This window comes from Anthonomus grandis, chromosome 13 (assembly GCF_022605725.1).
Source record: "Anthonomus grandis grandis chromosome 13, icAntGran1.3, whole genome shotgun sequence".
NCBI lineage: Eukaryota > Metazoa > Arthropoda > Insecta > Coleoptera > Curculionidae > Anthonomus > Anthonomus grandis.
In genome coordinates, this window is record NC_065558.1 from 19,889,774 (window position 1) to 19,910,390 (window position 20,617).

Sequence of the window (20,617 nt, forward strand, 5' to 3'; positions counted from 1 at the left end):
TTCAAATGATGCATTTTTAAGTAATATAATGATATCGAGGCCAAATAATTTCAATTTAAATATAAACAATTTCTTACACAGAAATAATTATTTATATGAATATAAACCATTTTACTAGTGTCTATTTGATTCGATTTTTTTTAAATTTGATTTAGGACTAATATAGTTATTTAGTAGTTTTGTAAAGGCCTGTATTTATAGTTGGTTGTATGCATGAAATTTGTCTAGCAGACAACTAGGTAAAGTGTGAAGTGACGTAACAGCCTTTACATATTACTTAATTAATTAATTTCTAATTTAGCGAAAGTTTTCAGGTCAGTATTTTATTTTCTTTAGCAATGCATTTTTTAAATGTCTGCAAAACCAAATCATACTATAGTAGTATGAATAGTACTTTTGATTTTATGGAAATTTTTTTTAGAATTAATTTAATATTTAGCCGAAAAAGGAGTGAAGTTCATATATTCATAATAAAATGGCGAAAAGTCATTTTTTTTAAATGGAACCCTCTATATTATATTTTACTTTATAGCCAGTTAAAAAATACCTTTAATTTAATATAAAACATTCCTATATCTAAGCCACGTTTTAGAAGTAAATTCTTATTTTTCTGAAATCCTGAAAATTACTTAGTTTTTAATTTAATTTTAATATTTAATAAATGCCAGTGAAAATTGAAAACATGTAGAAAATTTAATACATTGTATCTAGATTTACAACCAATGGATAAAAAAAAGCTTATTTATACCACCTATCTCTCGCCGCGCTGTCGGAAAGCCAAAAACCATAATTTTATAATAACCAGCACTGGATTATAACGTTTGCCGTCTTGCTAGTCTTAAATATATATTCATCGACTTTGAAAATATAATAAACGACCGTTAAAGAGAGATTTAAACTTCTACTTTTTAAACCTGCTTAAGACGGTACTGAATATAATTAATATATGACCTCGAACAAATTATTAATGAACCTACTCAAATCAGCACTCTAGCACTTTAACTTAACCTGATTTTTATTAACAATTAAGACATTATAAACAAATCTGGCAAAATACCCTCTAATAGAATAAGTGATCATGATCTTGTTTTTGCTAAAATACCTATGTATACATGCTTTAATTCGGGAGGTAAAGGCAACAAAACCAAGAAAACTTGAAACTAGCAATTAGGGTAAATAGAAAGGCATTAACTTAGGAAAACTTTTCTTGACCACGAGGCGAAGCCTTCCCAAAACTAAAATGTATATGTAATTTATGTCTATTCTCTCTCTTGCTCCTACAGTAATATACGAACCGAAACTCTCTCTCTTTCCCACTAACTCATATCCCCTCCTCAACTACCGTTCGACTCGCCCGATCACACTTTTCGTAACGCTTTAGCCAGCTTACTCCCCAACTCAAGCGTGCGTAAAGAAGTCTTACTTCAAAAAGTCAACGTCAAAACTGTCAAGAGTGTCACTAACATCACGACTGTCAAATTTTCCTAATTTCAAGTCACCCTAAGATGGCCGCCGTTTGAAATTCCGCTTTGGCGAATCAAGTTTCATGGGGGTCTGGAGACTGGAGTGACTAGAGAGCGCCAACAGGTGTTGGCGCATGATTTTTAATAAATACACCTTTATTTTCTAATCCTATCATTGTTTTATTTCTTGTCCATACTCTGCCTTGCCTTGGCGAGGGTCTGGACACTATGCATATAAGTACTGATTATGGAACAATAATTTTTATAATTCGATGGTTTGGTTTCAAATGTGGCTATCTTCAAAAATTGTATTTTTGAGCTATTTATATAGCCTTGTTGAAAATAAGGATTTCTAATAGTTCCAAAAGGGGCTATATCGATAAATTTAAATTTGCCGCCAAAATTGGCAATTTGAAAAGTGTCTATCTACTCTTCAAATTATTTTATGAGGTCCAAATATGCTTAAAATCACATAGCTACTTTTGGAACTGGGAAAATATATTTTTGTGAATTCCATATCTCTCCAAAATCACATAGCCTGTTTTGGAAATAATTATTTTAAGTAAAATTTTGGCGCGCTTTGCAGTTAGCTACTTGTTTGGACGTGCCAGCTGATTTAGAACGCTTCATTTACGTTTTTTAATTCGTTTTTTTAAGCGGTCAGTTGTGTTTTGATAAGCAATGCGTTCGTGTGTAAACTTTTTTCGTGCAAGATGAGCCGAGGCAAAAAAATATTAATGATGCTGCCCAAACAACCATCTTTAGAAAATATTCCTGACGTCGGCGTCGTTGAAAATTTGGACACTACTGGTAAGTTTTTTACTATCTTAACTTACTTATTGTATTTACTAGCTTACTTATTGTATTGTAATATCTTATTATTGTCTTTAGTAAATTGGTCTACTGTTCTTACCGATTTTTGGTTGTAAATAAATAAAAAAAGGCCGTATTTATTTATGTTTGCCAATTCTGCAATTGCAATTCATTAACTTTTAGGATAGCTTAGAGTAGAGTGGGCAAAAGCACGCGGCGGGTAAAAGAACGCACTGCCAATATGTCCGGCCCGAGTTCATGTACGATCAGTCTGTCATTAACCCCTATAAACTGTTTATCTATGAGTCTGTCTCCACGCGATTTAAGGGTCAGATGTCGCTACAATGTAAAGTGTACCAGTTTAGTTTTTCGGCTTTACAGAAAGGAGAAAATGAGGTAAGTTTATTTTTTGCTATTTTGATGTTATTTTTCGTGCATACAGATTCTTGTATTATGCTTTTATAGTACAAATTACGATAACAACGTTTATTTGTTATAAAACCCAATCGTAATATCAAATATATTCACCTGTTGTGAGTCGTGCTTGTGTCGATTTACACTGAAAAAAAAATAAAAAATAAAAAAGTGCATGTGGGGCAAAAGTTCGCGCGTATTTTTACCCCATGAATTTTTGTAACCCATTTTCTTGTTTTTAGGGACTACAAAAGAAAATCAGAGCGCACGCCCATCACGCCACAAATTCTAATTCGAGCTAAGGAGCTGATCCAAAATGGTTTATCCAATCGCCAAGCTGCTTTGCAATTAGAAATTTCAGAAGGTGGCCTAAGAAAGCGACTAAAAGTGGATTGTGGGGTTCAGCAGTTAGGTCGATTTAAAAAGGTATTTACGATAGAACTTGATAATGAACTCGCAGAACACGCAAAAACCCTGGAAAAAATATTCTATGGCCTAACTTTTAAAAGCTTGCGACAAATAGCTTCTCAGTTTACTGAAGCTAACAACATAAATTATACTTTTCTCGTGAAAAACAGATGGCTGGGAAGAATTGGGCCTACAGTTTTCTTGAAAGGCACCGTTTGTCTCTCAGAACACCATCAAAGACCAGTGTAGCCAGAATGATGGACTTTAATAAAGTACAACTGGACAGATACTTTTCAAACCTTAAAGTTCTCTGGGAGAAGCACCAATTTGGGGTTTCCAGAATGTTTAACATGGATGAAAGTGGTCTGTCAACGGTCTTAATAAAACACCCAAAGTCGTTTCGGAAAAAAGGCAAAAAATTAATCGGCAAAGTCTCTTCTGCTGATCGAGGACAAACTGTCACTGTTGTGTGCTGCATGTCGGCATCTGGAGCTTATGTTCCTCCAGCTATAATATTTCCCCGAAAAAGACGTAAACAAGAACTTCTTAATGGCCCCTCCCAGACTCTCTGCTATTGACATCAGATTCTGGATATATTAATGGACCCCTATTTTTGGAGTGGATGGAGCATTTTACAAAACACGTAAAGCCATCAGAAGAGAACCCGGTCCTTCTCATTCTAGACAATCATTCCTCTCATTTGTATCTAGATGCCGTTTTGTTTGCCCGCAATTACAATATTCATATGTCTTTGCCGCCACACAGTAGCCAAAAAACACAACCACTGGATAGATGTTTTTTTGAGCCTTTAAAAGACAAGTTTGCTGAAGCATGTGAGCGGTATTTAATAAGTAATCCTGGGAAAGTGGTTACACAATTTCAGATATCTTCACTGTTTGCAGAGGCATACCAAACTGTGGGTACCATGGGAAAAGCAATTAACGGCTTTAAAAAATGTGGAATCGTACCTTACAATCCTGATGTATTTACCGACGAAGACTTCTTACCATCAACTGTTACTGACCAACAATCCATACCGCAGAAAAATTTACCTCAACCAGAAGATTCTGTCATTCAGCCTTCTACATCTCAGAATATTTTGGAGCCATCAACTTCAAATAATTTACTACAATCTTTAATTGAATTCCGACAATCAAAGATTAATGATCAGTCATCTCAGCCGCAACCGTCTACATCAAAAGTTGTTCCAGAGCCTATTCAAAAACCATCTGCAGTTACTGATTTACAGCCATCTACATCAACCAACGCTGATGTACTGGCAACAATAGCATCTGAAAAACCAAGGAATAACAAAAAACATATTCGCCCCTCTGATATTTTGCCTATTCCTAAAAAAAAGGACCCTATGACAAGAAAAAGTAAGGGAAAAAAATCAGAAATAATAACTAGCACACCTGTTAAAGACGCCTTGGAGGAGGAAGTAAAAAAGCGCGAAGGAAACAAAAATAATAAAGGCAAAAGAAATGTCTTTGAAACCAAAATACAAACAGGGCCTAAAAACAAAAAAATAAAAACTTCGTTTGAAAAAAAATATGAAATTAGAGAAACTCTAAAAAGCGCTGAAACAGAAGATGTCATTTGTCCTGGTTGTGAGGAATCATTTTTTGGAAACTCCCAACGATGATTGGGTTCAGTGCAATTATTTCCAGGAATGGTGGCATGAAGATTGTTCTCCTTATGAAGGCGTTGGTGCATTTAAATGTGACCATTGTGTTTAAGCCAAAGTAGTTGCTATTAGCAAGTTCTAATGTTTCCTTATTTTTTGTTATTATTTCTTCAGGAGTTATTTGGTTTAAGTTGTTTTCTATTAGCTATAAGTTCCTATGTTGTGAAATATTTTTTAGTTTTTGTTAAATGCAATGTTAAATTGACAATAAAAAGAAGTTTCATTTTAAAAACCAGGTGCGTACTTATGCCCCACGGCATGCAATTGACATTTTGTCATATTTTTTTAATAACTTTAAAACCATTTACATTTAAATTTTTTCCATCAGATATTTTATAGTACTGACTTCAAGCTTTCATCTATTTGTGTTTTTTTATTATTTTTTTTAATTAAGGTGGAAACTAGGGGAGTTCAAACATTAACTGCGTGCTTTTGCCCCACTTTACTCTAAGTTCGTATCTAAAGTTATTCTCAGAAGTACCTACTTATGGCTGTTTCTGTAAATTATTTAGTATTACATTAATTATTTATAGCAATACAAAACGTGTAAAAAAAACTGTGGATGGTTTTTGCGTAAAAATCAATCGTAAATCTATATCTATCTATTTTATGAGTGTGTGTGATGGCGCTAAAGCGATTTTAGAGTTTTATTTGTCAATATCAATTATTATTAACGTAATAATATTATTTTTACAATATACAACAATTACAGGTACAACAGTACAACTACCTTTTCCTAAGAAATTAAAATTTTTGTTAAAAGATATAGTTTTTTAGAGTTTTAATTATAAAAATGTCTTTTTAGAAAATCTTAATGAGGCACCATTTTGTTCGGCCCACTCTGATTCAAATACAGTCTCTGCTGAAGAACCCGAATCCACCAGCCAATCAGTTAACGGTAAATAAAATCAGTAATAATATGAGAATTATCTATATAAATAATAGTAATATTATTCTTTAATTTTCTTTAGTCTTCATTAATTCTTTTATTCTTGTTTATGATTTTTTAGCAGAACTTGACGAAGAACCTTTTGGTTAAGATGACTCCATTAAAGATGTAGACTATCTTCTCAGTGATCAATCAGGTAAGTTAATAAAAACAGTAATGACTCTTGGTGTTAATTATATTTTTTTTAGATGATGGTGGCTTAGACAATCACGTAGTACTTAGAAATACTAATCAAATACCAAAAGATACGTCAGTTGAACCAAAAAATAAAAAGAAAAGATGTCCCACTTTTTGGAAAAAAAATGTTCGCAGAGACAATAAGAATTCGGGGCTTCTATATATAAACTCAAAAGGAAATCACGTTCCAGGCAGGTTCTTAGGTGAACCATGCAACAATTCTTGCAGATAGAAATAAGATTGACACTTCTTTAAACGTAGATCATAATTTTTTTTTCAATTTAGGATTAAATGCAAAACTCGTATTAGCCAGGAAGAAAGGATAAATATTTTATATCATTTTGGAATCTTGCAAATGTTGATAGGCAACGAGATTTTCTAAATAATTTGGTAGAGGTTATCGATTGTAAAAGAAGAACAACTGGCACTAACAACTTAAGAAGATCCAAATCTATGAAATTTTATCTGTGCATTAAGGATTCTAGAATAAATGTATGTAGAACAATGCTACTTAATACCCTTGGTGTTAAACAGGGATTTCTGAATTTGGCCATTAAAAAACGTGTCCTAAATAGTAACACCACAGAAAAATATAAGAGAGGCGGTTATGGTATCTCTAAAATATCAGAAGATGCAGTAAAATTTTTAAAACAACATATTCAGAAATTTCCTACAGTCTCTTCTCATTACTGCAGAAAAGATTCAAAAAAGATGTACTTGGATCCAAAATTGAACCTAAAGCAGATGCACAGGTTATACCAAGAAGATTCCTTCCATCGCCATATTTTTAATTCTCATTTTAATCTATCATTCCATAAGCCTCGAAAGGATCAATGTCCAACATGTACAGCGTTTGAATCTGCTAACACGGAAATCAAAGTAAATTTGCTGCAAAACTATGAAGATCACATTAAAAATAAAGAAAGAGCCAGACAGGAAAAAAAATTGGATAAGGACGCAGCAAAGGAAAATCCTAAAGAAATACATTCCGCCAACTTTGATTTGCAATAAGTATTGTATGTGCCAACAGATCCCACTAAGCCCATTCTTTTTTACAAGACGAAGTTAGCCACATACAATTTCACTATTTTTAACTGTGGAGATAATTCTGGAAAATGCTACATGTGGTCTGAAGTAGAAGGTTCACGTGGCCCATGCGAAATAGCATCTTGTTTATTCCACCACCTCAAAAGTCTTTCTACATTTATTCAAAATGTAAGGCTCTTTAGTGACACATGTGGAGGCCAAAATAAAAATCAATTTGTTGCCGCTATGTTTATTTATGCCGTACAAATTTTACCGATAGAGGTCATTGACGAAAAATTGCTGGTTTCAGGACACAGCCAAATGGAATGCGATTCAATGCACGCAAGAATTGAAATTGCATCCAAAAATGTCCCAGTTTATTTGCCGCATGAATGGGTAACCATTGCTCGGAATGCAAAAAAAATGACCTTAAGTACGAAGTTTTTCAAAAAAAAACATCTAGCTTCTGTCGACTGGAAAACTCTGGCAAAGCTAATTATGATCAACCGAAAGAAGCATCAAGATGGGAATGTGGTTAATTGGCGTCATATTAAGTGGATTAGGTATGAAAAGGCATTCCCTTTTACAATGAAAATTAAAACAGATTTTCCACACAGAGGAAGACGAGTGACAGTTGCTTCCATGGAAAAATGTCTCAAACCCTTACACGAGGAAAAGAGGAAAATTTCAGCATTAAAGCTGAAACATTTTAAAAAAAATTGCAATTCTGGAAGTGTCCCAGATGACTGCCGGCTCTTTTTTACAAGTTTGCTAAGTAGTGACGAAACCATTGATGAGGATGAAACGGTGGTTCCAGATGTAAATGACCCTGAGGGCGAAGACTATTTCTTACAATAATGTTATTAATAATTGAGGAGCAATCAGACAAAAACCGATAAATCCATTTAAAACAATTTTGAGATATTCGCGAAAAACCGATGGTGCTAAATCCGAACTGTTTTTTGGTAATTTAAATTTGCTTTGGGTAGGTGCTATAATAAACATTTTATAATAGAAAATTTTAAGTTTTTCAGTTTATTTATACAAAAGTTATTGCAATTTAAAAAATGGATTTATCGGTTTTTGCTTGAATGAAACAGATTTGTCTACTTTTGCTTGCCCAGTTCTAACCAAAATAAGTCTAATCAAACGTAGATTTTTTAAATTATCTTCTAAAAATTATCAAAAAAAAAGAAACACATTGCGCAGTCAAACATATTTAATGAAAATGTTATTTACCTAATAGTTTTTCCGTAATTTTAGAAAATGTTAAATAAACAAAAATAAATGCTACTACCCTGATAATGTTTAACAAAGAAAAATAAATGATACCCTAATACAGTCCTTTTAAATTTAATAACAAACTTTAAATCAGCATTCTGGCGTCATCCTCTAGACAGTCACAATGAAATTCTCCATTATCATTTTCTTCAGCATTGATTTCGTTGGGCTCGCATAATAAGTTTAGGTACCAGGTCAGGTCGGCTTCTTCTTTCCATGCAGCACCAAACTGTCGTTCCATTAAATGAATTAAACTTTTTTTCTTCTTGTCAGGAAATGGACGACCCAGCGGAAGTTCATTTAAATTAAATGGATCTGTCTTTCGCGCTTTTAATAAAAGTTGAGGAGTTTCATTTAAGAGCACTACTTTGTAATTTTGATGGCATTGAACTTTTACAATATTCTCTGCCTTTTTTTTGGTTTTCTGTAAGTGTATCCTTTTAAAGTCGGAGATGCCTGTAACTTTTTTCAAACTTCCCTGCAGCTCTTTAATATTATACAACTTCCAATCAATTCCTAGTTGTTTTACACTACCAAACTAGGAATATATCTCATAATATTCTTCTTTTTTCACCACTGTCGTATTTTTTCGCAGACTCTTTTCACGCGGCCAAAGACGCTATCGGCTGGAAGGAAACTGTGACCTCTGACAGGAAATGTCATCCATATTTCTTGAAGTCCCAGGGGGGATTTAACTTTGAGCCAATAGTAAAGGGCATGAACGATGTGGGAATTCTTATTCTGCCCCCCTCATCCGTCGCAGAATAATCTTAATACCTCAATATTCTCAAGGTTTAGAGTATCTAGGTGTGTCAAAAGTGCAGAACCAATTTCAACTGAACCTCGTCCAGCCTGATTTTCTGTCCAGATATAGAACGTAGGATCCTTAGAAGCCATTCCAATGCAGCAGAATACATAATAGCTAACTTGATGTGAGTAGAAGGCGTCCGAAATGCTGCATATCGAAGCAAAGGCTAAGAGAATTTTCTGGGTTTTCTTTAGCCAATTGGTAAAAAGCATTTGCTCTTTTTTTATGAATACGGCGTTCAATCATAAGGTCGGACTTTTTCTTAGAGTCCTTTTCTTTTCTGATATTATGTTTAAGGCGTACGCAAAGGGAACAGACATCTGCAGCAGGCGAAGAAAATCCGATGTTAAATTCTCTAGAGAAGATTCTAGCAAACATGGGTAAACTTGATTGGTACACTTCGTCATGTTTTGAGTTGTATATCTTATGTAGTTTTGCAATACTTGGTGATAAATAAATCCTTTGGGATTTCTTTCTGTTGTAATGACTTTCGGTCCCCTTTAGGTTACCGATAAATTCCCTTATTTTGGTTTTCTTCTCTTCTGGTTTTTGCGACACTTTATTACCACCGCGTTTTTCTTTGGGTACTTCTCCCTGGTGTATAACTTTTGCGACAGTGTTAATTCGGTCTTTTGTAACACTTAGGCTCGATGTAAACATTTTTTGGCACACTCTGACTGCTTTTTGTTCTCTAGTTTTATAAATAATTCGCAATATTAAGCAGACGATTTTTTGGTACATCTTTCTTAGGACGCTTTCTTGTTGCACAAGACACAGCAAGCATATGACAAAGTTTAACGTCTTGCACCGATTTGTCCCGAATATCATAAAAATTTTTGCGAATTAATTTAATATCAATTCACTTAATACTGTTGCACTTAAAACTTGGCGTATTATGATTGCATGGCCTTTTAAACCTTAGTAATTCCGGATCTTTATCTATGCATTTCTGTAATCTTTTTATCGGCGTTTTTGCAACCTTTATGCGGCTACCTATATTGCCTAACAGAAAACAAAACATGTACATGCATGTGTTAAATAATATTTAACAGATTTTTACCTTCCTTGACAGGTATATCCATTTCCCTTCCCTCACCTCCCATATTTTTTTCCGGAAGCTGCTAAATTTAACTACTAAACTACTAAAACTAACTACCGAACCTAACAACTACCCAAGTAAATACTTTATTAAACGCCCGCCCTATTAAACAAGCAACGAAGATACCAAAATCAGTAGTGTTGCTACCACAACATTCTTTGAAATACTGACGACAAAGTATCTGACGATGTGACGAACAAACCGATCTTAGGTAAAAAAAAGTTCTCCCCGCTAAACTAGTCTTGACAAGAAACCTAATGTAACCCGTGAATAATATTTATTATTCGAGCCAAGAATAGAAAACTACCTTTTAAAAATAAAAATATGCTGCACATGGATTTATCGTATTTTGCATGAAACAGGGTAAAAATATCTTTTTTCATGGATTTAACGTGTTTTGCTTGATTTGGTTGCCTTTGGTGCCGATTTTAAATATGATATATCGGGTTTTCGTTGAATCTGATATGGCCAGTCGATGTATCGGACCGAATGTAATAAGATTCAATGGTAAACTCGTTTTAGCCAAAAAATGGATTTATCGGTTTTTGCCTGATTGCTCCTCAATTATTTTTATCTTTCATTATTATGTTTAGAATTAGTTCTATAAGTTTATAGCTTTTCGCATCACTACAACTTTGAGAAAGTATTATGTGCCAAATATGGCTATCTGCATCTTTCCTGTTTAAATTAGTTATTATTTATGTTTTTTGAAAATCTGGGTCATTATAAGAATTTTTTTAAATTTTATTCAAATGAAAAATATATAAATAAAAAGATTAGTTTTATTAAAATGTGTTTTTTTATAGATTTGATTTGATACAGGCATTTTACATTAAACTTTATTTTGTGTTTCCTAAATATAAAGCATTTTGTAGATAGCTACATATGGAAACACACCATCGAATTAATTAATTAATTTCATGTATGCTTATATTTGAACCCTAATAGTGTGCCAATTTATTGATAGATCCATTTCCTTAATTAGCAAAATAAATTTTTTTAAAACTCATTTTGGCTGAAAAATACCCCGCTCTCCCCTATACCACAGCATAAAGAAACCAGCAGTCTCACTCCGCTCGAAAATGTAAGCGAACTAATAGCATCCTTAGCCATGCCGCAGCCATGTTCTCCGGATGCCGAGCTCACTGTTTATCGAACTGTGTTCATAGGTGTATCGCCTAGTTCAGCGCCGTACTTAGTGACTATTTTAATAGCATTTTTACAAAGCGTAGCGTTTTTTATAAAAACTTTTGTATTAAAAGACGGGTATGTCAAAAATTATTAATGAACCAAAATAATTGACTTTGCCAAAGTTTTTAATAGCTGCAAATTTGGCTGTATGGCTTAAATAACATAATTAAGCATCAATTAAAATTGCAGCAATGTAATATTTATTTTTTTTGATTTTTAAGGACATTATTTATATTTCTGCCAATTTAACAGTGTTGCCATATTTAAAAGAGTTGCAAAATTGTATACTTTTACTTTAGTTGGTACTTAATAATATAACAAAAATTCGCAGATGTTAGAATTGTTTTGAATTGTTGCCAACTATTTGTCTTTATTTATTGGCCTAAGAGTTTCTATTTGTTTTGAAATATTACTTTATTTGTATAATTAGTTATCCTTAAACTACTATGTAGTCAGATGTTAATCTAAAAGCGTTACTATACAGGGTGTTAATTAAGTATGTACCATAAATTATTTAACAGGCGATTGTTTGAGTAATTTTAAGACAAAAAGTTCATATGAACATAGGTCCGCAAGTTCTCTGGCGGTGTTATTTATAACATTAAGGAGCTAATTTACCCCTAACATGATTAAATTTATTAGGTCCAGTGTAATCTCGAACGGGACCTGAAGAAATATTTGTGGCAAAAAAATTGGGGCACCTCAATTTTATGCCATTTTTAATATGTTATTTGATTTACTCAAATACAGATACAACTTTTTCGTATCTCGCTTATTTTTCGAGAAAAAAAAAGTCCACTTAATTGCATATCCCTGGATCACTCAAGGAATTTGGGGAAAAGTTTCATTTGGAATTTATTATTAACTAAGCAAGATATGAAAAAAATTCAAGAGGCTGAAAAGTTTTATTTGTATAATCCACAGAACATAATAAAAATTGCACAAAAGTCAGTGGCATATATTTTAGTTGTTGTTAAATTTTAACACCCTGTATATTGAGAACGAAGAATTTCTGGAAATATGTTTATATGAACTTTTTGTTTTAAAATTACTCAAAGAATGGTCTCTTAAATTTATGGTACATACCTAATTAACTTCCTGCACGTATTCTTCTATATCGTCGTTGTTAGATGTAGAAATGCGATGTTTATTTTTGTTTAAATATTTTGTTAATGTATGAACTTTATTTATATTAAAAAATCAATATTTGTACTATGTAGGTATTTTTATTTTACAAGATAATAACATCTAAAAAAATGTTTAAGTCCGGCTCTAGCCAAGGCAAAAGCCGCGTGGACCGTAGCGAGTGTCAGCGGCATCCCTACTATAAGCAAAAATGCCTCGCCTGCGTTAGTACACATGCACCGAATTCGCTTATTCAAGCCAATGTATTTTTATTGAAGTGCGACTGCTGGTTTCTTTATGCTGTGCCTATACGTGTTGACTCAAATAAAGCGGTTAATGTTATGCGGGTTGCCTATGCGTGCCATATATTCAATTTTTATTCTTTTTTCTCGTATAAAATATAGTCTTTTATAATGATAAGGAAAATTAAAAAAACATTTAATTTTGTTTTAAATTTAAAGTCTCTTGCTTATTTTTGCAATATTTAAATTTATAAAAAAAATCAAATCAATGGAACGTAGCATCAGGGAGGGTAAATCTGACAAATGAAATGTCAAAAATCAAAAATCCGATTCACTAAACGCCAGTGCTGTCGTTTGTTCTAGCTTCGGTTTCGGTAAAAATATCATGAAGTAATTCATAAGTTCCGGCGTAAATTCGTGTGAAAAAGCTTGGGAAACCATGGAAATGGAAAGGGTTGACCTGTCCCTGATTTGCAGGACTTGCAAGTGCGTCTCGCCGACGATGAAGTCGGTTTTCTCGGGTTTCGAGAGTGCAAATATTTCAATTCACAATCCCCGTATCGACGAAATGCTAATGGCCTGTGCCGCTGTCCAGGTAAATAAAGTTACTCGCCAGTGCAGTGGAAATTTTTGGTTTTTTCTTTATTTTGCGTTTTTGTTTGGCTTTTTCATGTTCTAAACATTGATATCATGAATTAAAGTTTAGGGAGACCCTTGATATGCCCTTATTTTTATTGCCCTCAACCAGGCAATTCCAAGATGGCCTTTGCTTTTGTTTTCCTTTATATCTAAAGACACCAACTAGTGCTCTATTTAAATTGGAAACATTAAAAAAAAAAAAATTAATATTGAAAATCATTTTAATAAAATTTTGATTAATAGATCTGGATAATTAATGAGGTTTGAAGATTTGTTTCTTTATTCTTTGTTAATCTTCATATTATACATTTCAATAATTCATCAGAAAAAAAAGATAGCAATATTAATAATAATAATAATAATTATTGAAAGTTTCGTCTAAATTAACTTATTTACAAATGGCAGGATTTGTTGGAACAGGAGTAGAAATAAAACACTATTAGTTTAGTGCGATGTTGCACTGGTTTAATTCCAGCTTCCTCAGGCACTGAAATAAAGACATGGATTTATACAACAAAATAGGGAGAAATCCCTTTCCTTAAAAAGGCAATACAGTTAAAAGAATTAGAAACTTTTATTTTTATTTATTTATTTACGGGATGTCCCCATTTTAACAAAATTACAATATAAACTATATCCTAACCCTAAATGTATATAATTATTCTGCCATCAACAAATATATTAATAAGATATATAATGAACTTAATTTGAATATTAAATATCCAAATTATCTATACATGAACAATATACCTATCTAAATGTATATTAATATGTAACAGCCCAAGATATACAAATAAGATTAAACTTCCAGAAAAATTTAAACATAAACTAACCTTGACTAAAAAGAAATGAATACAACAATGTATAGTTTTCCCAATTGAGTAAAAAAATATAAAACAACTAAAAACATACCCTTAAGAAAAATAATCAAAATAAACAAAAATAAAAACAATCAAATTCATTTGATACTTAGCGCATAGTACTCAACAAGTAAACTCACTCAGACACCCTTTAAATTTTGAAGGTTTTAAATCCACTAAGTCAAAAACCTGATTAAATCTATTTCCCATGTGGAGTGGATTAATTGGAGAAAATTTACCATAATAAAAAACATAAGTTGTGGCCAAAAAAATAAGAGTGCATATCAAATTACAAATTAAACTGAGCTAGCTTGGCTATATGTTGGAATTTGCAAATAAAATACTAGGCTTTTTCTTCGGGCATTTAATCTGTTTACTTGATAAAATTTATAAATAAACCAAGAATGCCTTATCTTTTAAAAGTAAGTTTTTTCATTATTGTTTAAAAATCTTGTGGACCTAAAAATAAGAGTATTTCTTTATTTAGCTATTTGGTCTCTGTTTACTCAGATAAAATAATAATAATAATAATAAGCCTTTATTTCCAACAAGCAACTTGCCCAATCACAAGAAACAGTTGCAAAAAAATGAAAAATATAGTTTAAAAAAAAAAACACAAAACAAACCTAAAAGAATGAATGAAAAGAAAAAAAAGTAAAGTCACAATCTCAAAAGTCATCCAAAATATTATTAAAACAAATAACTATTAATATAATATAAACCCAATTATAAAAGTATAACAAGATAATCACATATTTAACAAAATTAAACTAAATTAACTGCCATATACATACTAACTATAACTTAAACACATGGGTCTTAATCCCAATCCACCAAGATATCGACAATCACATGAACCGGAGAGAAATTTATATCACACATGTGACAGATCCAATTAAATATAGCATATTGTATATAGTGGCGATTTCAACAGAATGTTAGTATGAGGCCTTGGCAGAAAGAATGTTAGGGGATGTCTAGCTAGTTAAGCCTAGGCACCATGAAACGTACACCAGAAAGAAGTACAGGACTATCAACGAATCCATTTAGTGACCCATGCAGAAATTTTACAGAGAAGATCATTCTTCTGAGATGTAATGGATGTAGATTGAAGGGTTTCAATAGTTGCCGATGATCAAACGTTCTAACTGGATATATGCCATCCTGCCTGAAGGCCAAAAACTTAGCAAATCTACACTGAACAGATTTAAGGAGACCAACATGATTCTGATAGAGCGGGTTCCATATAATGCAGCCAAACTGCCAAACTCCAGTTTTGATCTCACAAAGCAACAGAAAAGGAGCCTTAATGTAGATTGCAAAGTAAAACTCGAAAAGAGAATTTCTAATTATGAACCCAAACCTTCTCAGGGCTGACTTGACTATGTTGTTGAAGTGTGGAACGAATGAAAGATTTGGTTGTGATATTTTCCATAAATACAAGTCAGTTTCAATAAGATCTTTGCATAGCATTGGTAAATATGGGTCGCACAAAGCATTGTAGAAAAGCGTCTAATTTTGCAATTGAGATTGAGGAGTCAAAATATATCCTATGCATTTATTGCAAATGTGCTTAAAAGATCATCTTCTGTAATATCCAGAGTTTTAAAAACACAAAATAAAATGGAAAATGTTCCTGAAAATTGAGGCCTTTTAAGCTTATTGTATGTGAAGTCAGTAAACAAGCTTTTTCCATACCTACCTTTATAAAACAAAGCTTAAGCCTAAGTATTAGCACTAGATATAAGATAAGAAGACATTTGCAAGACCAACAATTATATGGTCGAGTGGCCAGAAAAGTCCCATTTCTTAGCAAAAAGAATATGAAACAAAGACTGGCATTTATTAATTTAATAATTTTAATAAAAATTTTCAAAGAAATTGGTGCAACATTCTTTTTAGTGATGAGATGAACATCAACTTATTTGGATCAGATTGAAGATTATTTGTTAGAAGGAGGAAGAAGGAAGAATATAATCCTAGGAACACAATAGGCACAGTTAAACATAGAAGTGAAAATATCAAACTGTGGGGCTGTTTTTCCTACAATGGGGTAGGTCCTATATTTTGCATTAAAGAGACCATGACAAAAAAAAATTATTTGGATATCTTGGATAGAGTCATGCTACCATATACCAAAGAAACCATGCCTATAAGGTGGGTGTGTCAACAAGATAACGACCCTAAACATATGACACGGATTGTTAAACAATGGATTACATAAAATAAGGTTTCGGTTCTGGAATGGCCATCACAATCGCCTGACCTTAACCCTATTAAAAACCTTTGGAAGGAGCTGAAAAACCGAGTAGCTTGTAGGAAAACAATAAATAAGCAAGATTTATGGAAGGAAGTTCAGGAAGCTTGGTATTCCATCCCAGTTGAATCATGCCAAAAGTTGATTGATTCGATGCCACGAAGACGTGCAGCCAATCTCAAGAATAAAGGTTATTCTACCGAGTACTGAGTTGCATATCTAATGCTGTCGTTTGTTTTACGGTACATTTTAATTATAATTTTTTATGGCCATTTTTGAAACATACTCTTTTTTTTTGTCCACCATAAAATGTGTAAGAAATAAATTATTTATTTATAATTGCAAATTAAACTGGCAAAGAATAACTTGTATTTATTTTTTTATTACTGATGGCAGATGTTGTACAAATATGAAATCGTTATTGTTTTTTTCTCTATGTAGCACAATATATTATTAGGAAAATTTAAATAAAACTAGGCACTTTATTTTTTTGCCCACCACTGTATATAAACTTACTAATAAAAAATTTAGAACAGCTAGTTCAGTTCATTAGTTCCTTCTTTAATAGATGAGAAGATTTGAAAGAAAAAAAAATTGTTAAAAAAACAAATTAATTAATTACTTTAATCAGTATATCAGTGGTAATCCAAAAACAAGTAAAAAAAAAACATATGAGATACTTTTAATTTTCTATGCCATAAATTGCATGTCAATTTCCTTTGCAGTACTGTCTTTTACTGGTTCATCATGGGATTCATTAAAATTGTTATTGGTCTAAGTAAAGCAAACACATGGCTAAATTCTCATAAATTATCACTGAATCTTGCTAAAACAATTTATGTTACTCTTTCTCTTACTAAATCAAATAGACCTTTATACAACTCAATTACTTTTCAACAAGAACCAATACAACAATATATGAGGTGTCACATACTAAATACTTGGGCATAACTATAGATCAACATCTTAAATGGTTAGAACATATTCATGATGTAACAAACAAATTAAGAGGTCTAATTTTACCAGATAAGAAACATATTACCTTATAAAATTATAACTATGATACAAATCATTAGTGGAATCAATATTAAGATACGGTATCATAGCCTGGGGAGGACTTTACAATAATGCTCTCAGTCAGTTAAATGTAATTCAGAATTACCTAATAAAGATTATTTACAGAGAAGATTATCTATATCCAACAAATCAGCTATACAATGAAAGCATTTTAAATGTTAGAAGTCTATACCTATTTATTGTTTTAGGATTTGCTTATCCTAGCATGAATAATTATATGTTGATTGTCCCTTTTAGAAGGTTTGATGGTAACCAGAGATTTGCATCTGTAGTTGTACCAAAAATATATAATTTGCTACCTAATAGTATAAGAGAACTAAAAATTATTATCAATATATTAAACAGGTCAAAATATTTATTTCAAAAATCATGAATAATCTGTTAAAATGTCTGTAATTTATTGTGATGTGTTGTCAGATTGTTTAAGATCAAATGGGTATTATAAGTATAAGATCAAATAGGTATATTAGGAATGATGTATAATAAACTTCTGCACATACAGGTGAACACCTAGGTGCATGAAACAAATTTGTGAAACTCAGATCTAGAGATAAGATTATACAAATGTTTGTACTGTACATTTTCCAAATAAATCAATAAAAAAAATAAATAAAGGGTTAATTAGGGGTTTAAGGGAACTTGTTATTTTGTTAGCCATAAAAGAAAAAAGAAATTTATTTCCCAAAAAAAATTAACAATATAAATAACTACTAATATACATAGTTTGTTCTGATTAAAATCAATACTATTATATTTTTGTTTGATCTATTGCCTCTCAGTTCATTAATAATGATCCAATTTTGTCTGGTTTTATTTTATGCATTTGGAGACATAAATGCCATGTACCTGCCTCAGGAATGTATGTAAAGAAGCAAAGAAGTCAATTTCAGAATGTTGATTACCTAATCTGGTAGTTCTAGAGATAAATTTATTCAAGCCATAATTAGTACAGTGAATTGGACGGGTTTTCAGCGTCAGAAAAATACTACGGAAGCTGTGTTCACTTTACTAGAAGAGCTTTATTTGGGTCTAGAGGTGAGATGGCTGTAGCAGTGTTCTGTGACTTTTCCAAGGCATTTGATTGTGTTGACCTCAGAATACTGCTGCAAAAGCAATGTTCTAAGCTATGGGTTCAGAGCTTAGAACATTGAAAGGCTATAATTGGTAAACAACAACTTCGTTTGAGTTGCACAGGGGCAAGGAGGGTGTTTTGTTTACAAACATATTCATCGAGTCTCTGTTGTCAAGGTTTCATGCATTTTTCAAAAAGAATACATTTTTAGCTATATATCAACATGATAAGTGTTAATTCAACTTATTGATGTTAAATTAACACTATTATACATGTGCAAAAGCTGATGTCATTTGCGAAATGTTGTCATCAGTCTCGAAAGGCATTTGTGAAGTTCTGTGTTTTTTCTTTAATTTTTGGTTGAAAAAGGTCTCATATGAGTGTTTTTGTAAACTGTTATGATAATAAAAACTTGTGCTGTTTGTGCCGCATCATGAGAAAAAGGCAATTTAAGCTGATCTATTCACAAGTAAATACCAATATTGTCATAACATCATATCAAGGGCCAACCGTCGTCATAAACGTAGAATAATAAAAACTTTTTCATATCCGATTTTATAAACGGCAATATTGTTTATAATTTAAAGCATAATCTATAATAAATATTTATCATATAAATATCTTTTGACGTCACTGGTAAAAATTAGTTGTGTAGGTGGAATCAATAATGCGATCGAGCGGCGTTGCGGTGTTGTTGCCTTTTTCTCTAATATCGGTTATCTACGTTCATTAAACTTTGAATATTGACTTCTTTATAGAGTATCTTATCATATTTTATAAAAAAAAAATGCTTGAAATTTTATTAAAGAGACAAATTTTATTAAGTGACAAATTTTTATGATACTATAGAGTGTGTTTTTTTGCCATTTCTACATAAGCATTTGACATCATGGCATCAGAGATGTTGCTTGCAAGCAAGCAAACTGCCCTTAGTTTCACGGCAATGCTAATTCTAGCCTTTCAATGTTCTAAGGTTCAGAGGTTGTGCTTTGACTTGGGTTGAATCTTACCTTGCCAATAGGAGGCAGGTATCGATGGTACCGTATCGCATCAGCTCAAACCATACAGTGTGGAGTTCCGATCCTTGGGCGCTTGGCCCACTACTCTTTCTTATGTACATTAATGATCTTGCTTCCATCGACATTAACGGATCTTTCACAATATTTGCTGATGACACCGCAATACTTTGGCCGGGAACAGGCAACCCAGATCTGGAACAGACAATAACTTCAGATATTTAAACTAAATAAATGGTGTAAAGTAAAAAAATGGTGTGATGCCAACAAGCTTACTTTTAATATAAGCAAAACCAATCTCATAACATTCAAGGGAGATACTCCAAACCTGTCACAAGTGGAGAATCCATGAGTAAAACAGACTGCTCTAAGTTTTTGGGCATTTTTATTGATTCAAAACTGAAATGTGAAGCACATATTTGCATGTTGAGAATGAGATTAGCCTCTTCCTGATTAGTGAACTTAACAAAAGGACAGCAAATAATGTTTATTTTGCCCTGGTAGGAGTGGCGAGGAGTCTCAACTATGCTATGGAATTCAATTTTGGGGTTATGCAAGCCTTCAGCTCTTACAATCCTTTACAAACCTTTTTGTATTGCAGAAGCAAGAGGTGAGATGTCTGTGTGGCGCAGGTTTTAGGGATCATTGTCGCCCTCTGTTTGTTGGGCGGAGAATTCTCACTTTGACTTGTTTATTTATTTTGATGACAGCTGAGTTAGTCCACAAGAAATACAGCGGACCTTGTAAGACCAGGTTCAATAGTGGAATTTGGGTCTGTGCATTTCAAAATAATCTCTTACAAAATACTCTATAATATATAAGAGTAAAAAATATATAATTTCTTGGCTCTTGAATGCAAAAGTATAGAGAACAATAGGCAATTAACATGTAGTATTAAAAAATTTGTATTGAACAAAGCATACTACTGTTTAGATGAATTTTATACCAATAATAATGTTTTATAGTTAAAGACTCGCACTAATGTACCTATTATTTCTGTTAAGTTTAGAGTT

General features: G+C 32.3%; 1 protein-coding gene across 1 annotated transcript in view; it reads left to right on the forward strand.

The window, feature by feature from the left end:
• Positions 1 to 13,023: 13,023 nt before the first annotated feature.
• The window catches only part of LOC126743474 (zinc finger protein 652-B-like), a 71,154-nt gene continuing 63,560 nt past the window's right edge, over positions 13,024 to 20,617 (forward strand). The window contains exon 1 of the mRNA XM_050450570.1: positions 13,024 to 13,278. Coding sequence (XP_050306527.1) covers positions 13,123 to 13,278 — 156 coding nt within the window. The 5' untranslated portion in view covers positions 13,024 to 13,122. The remainder of the gene's footprint in view (positions 13,279 to 20,617) is intronic.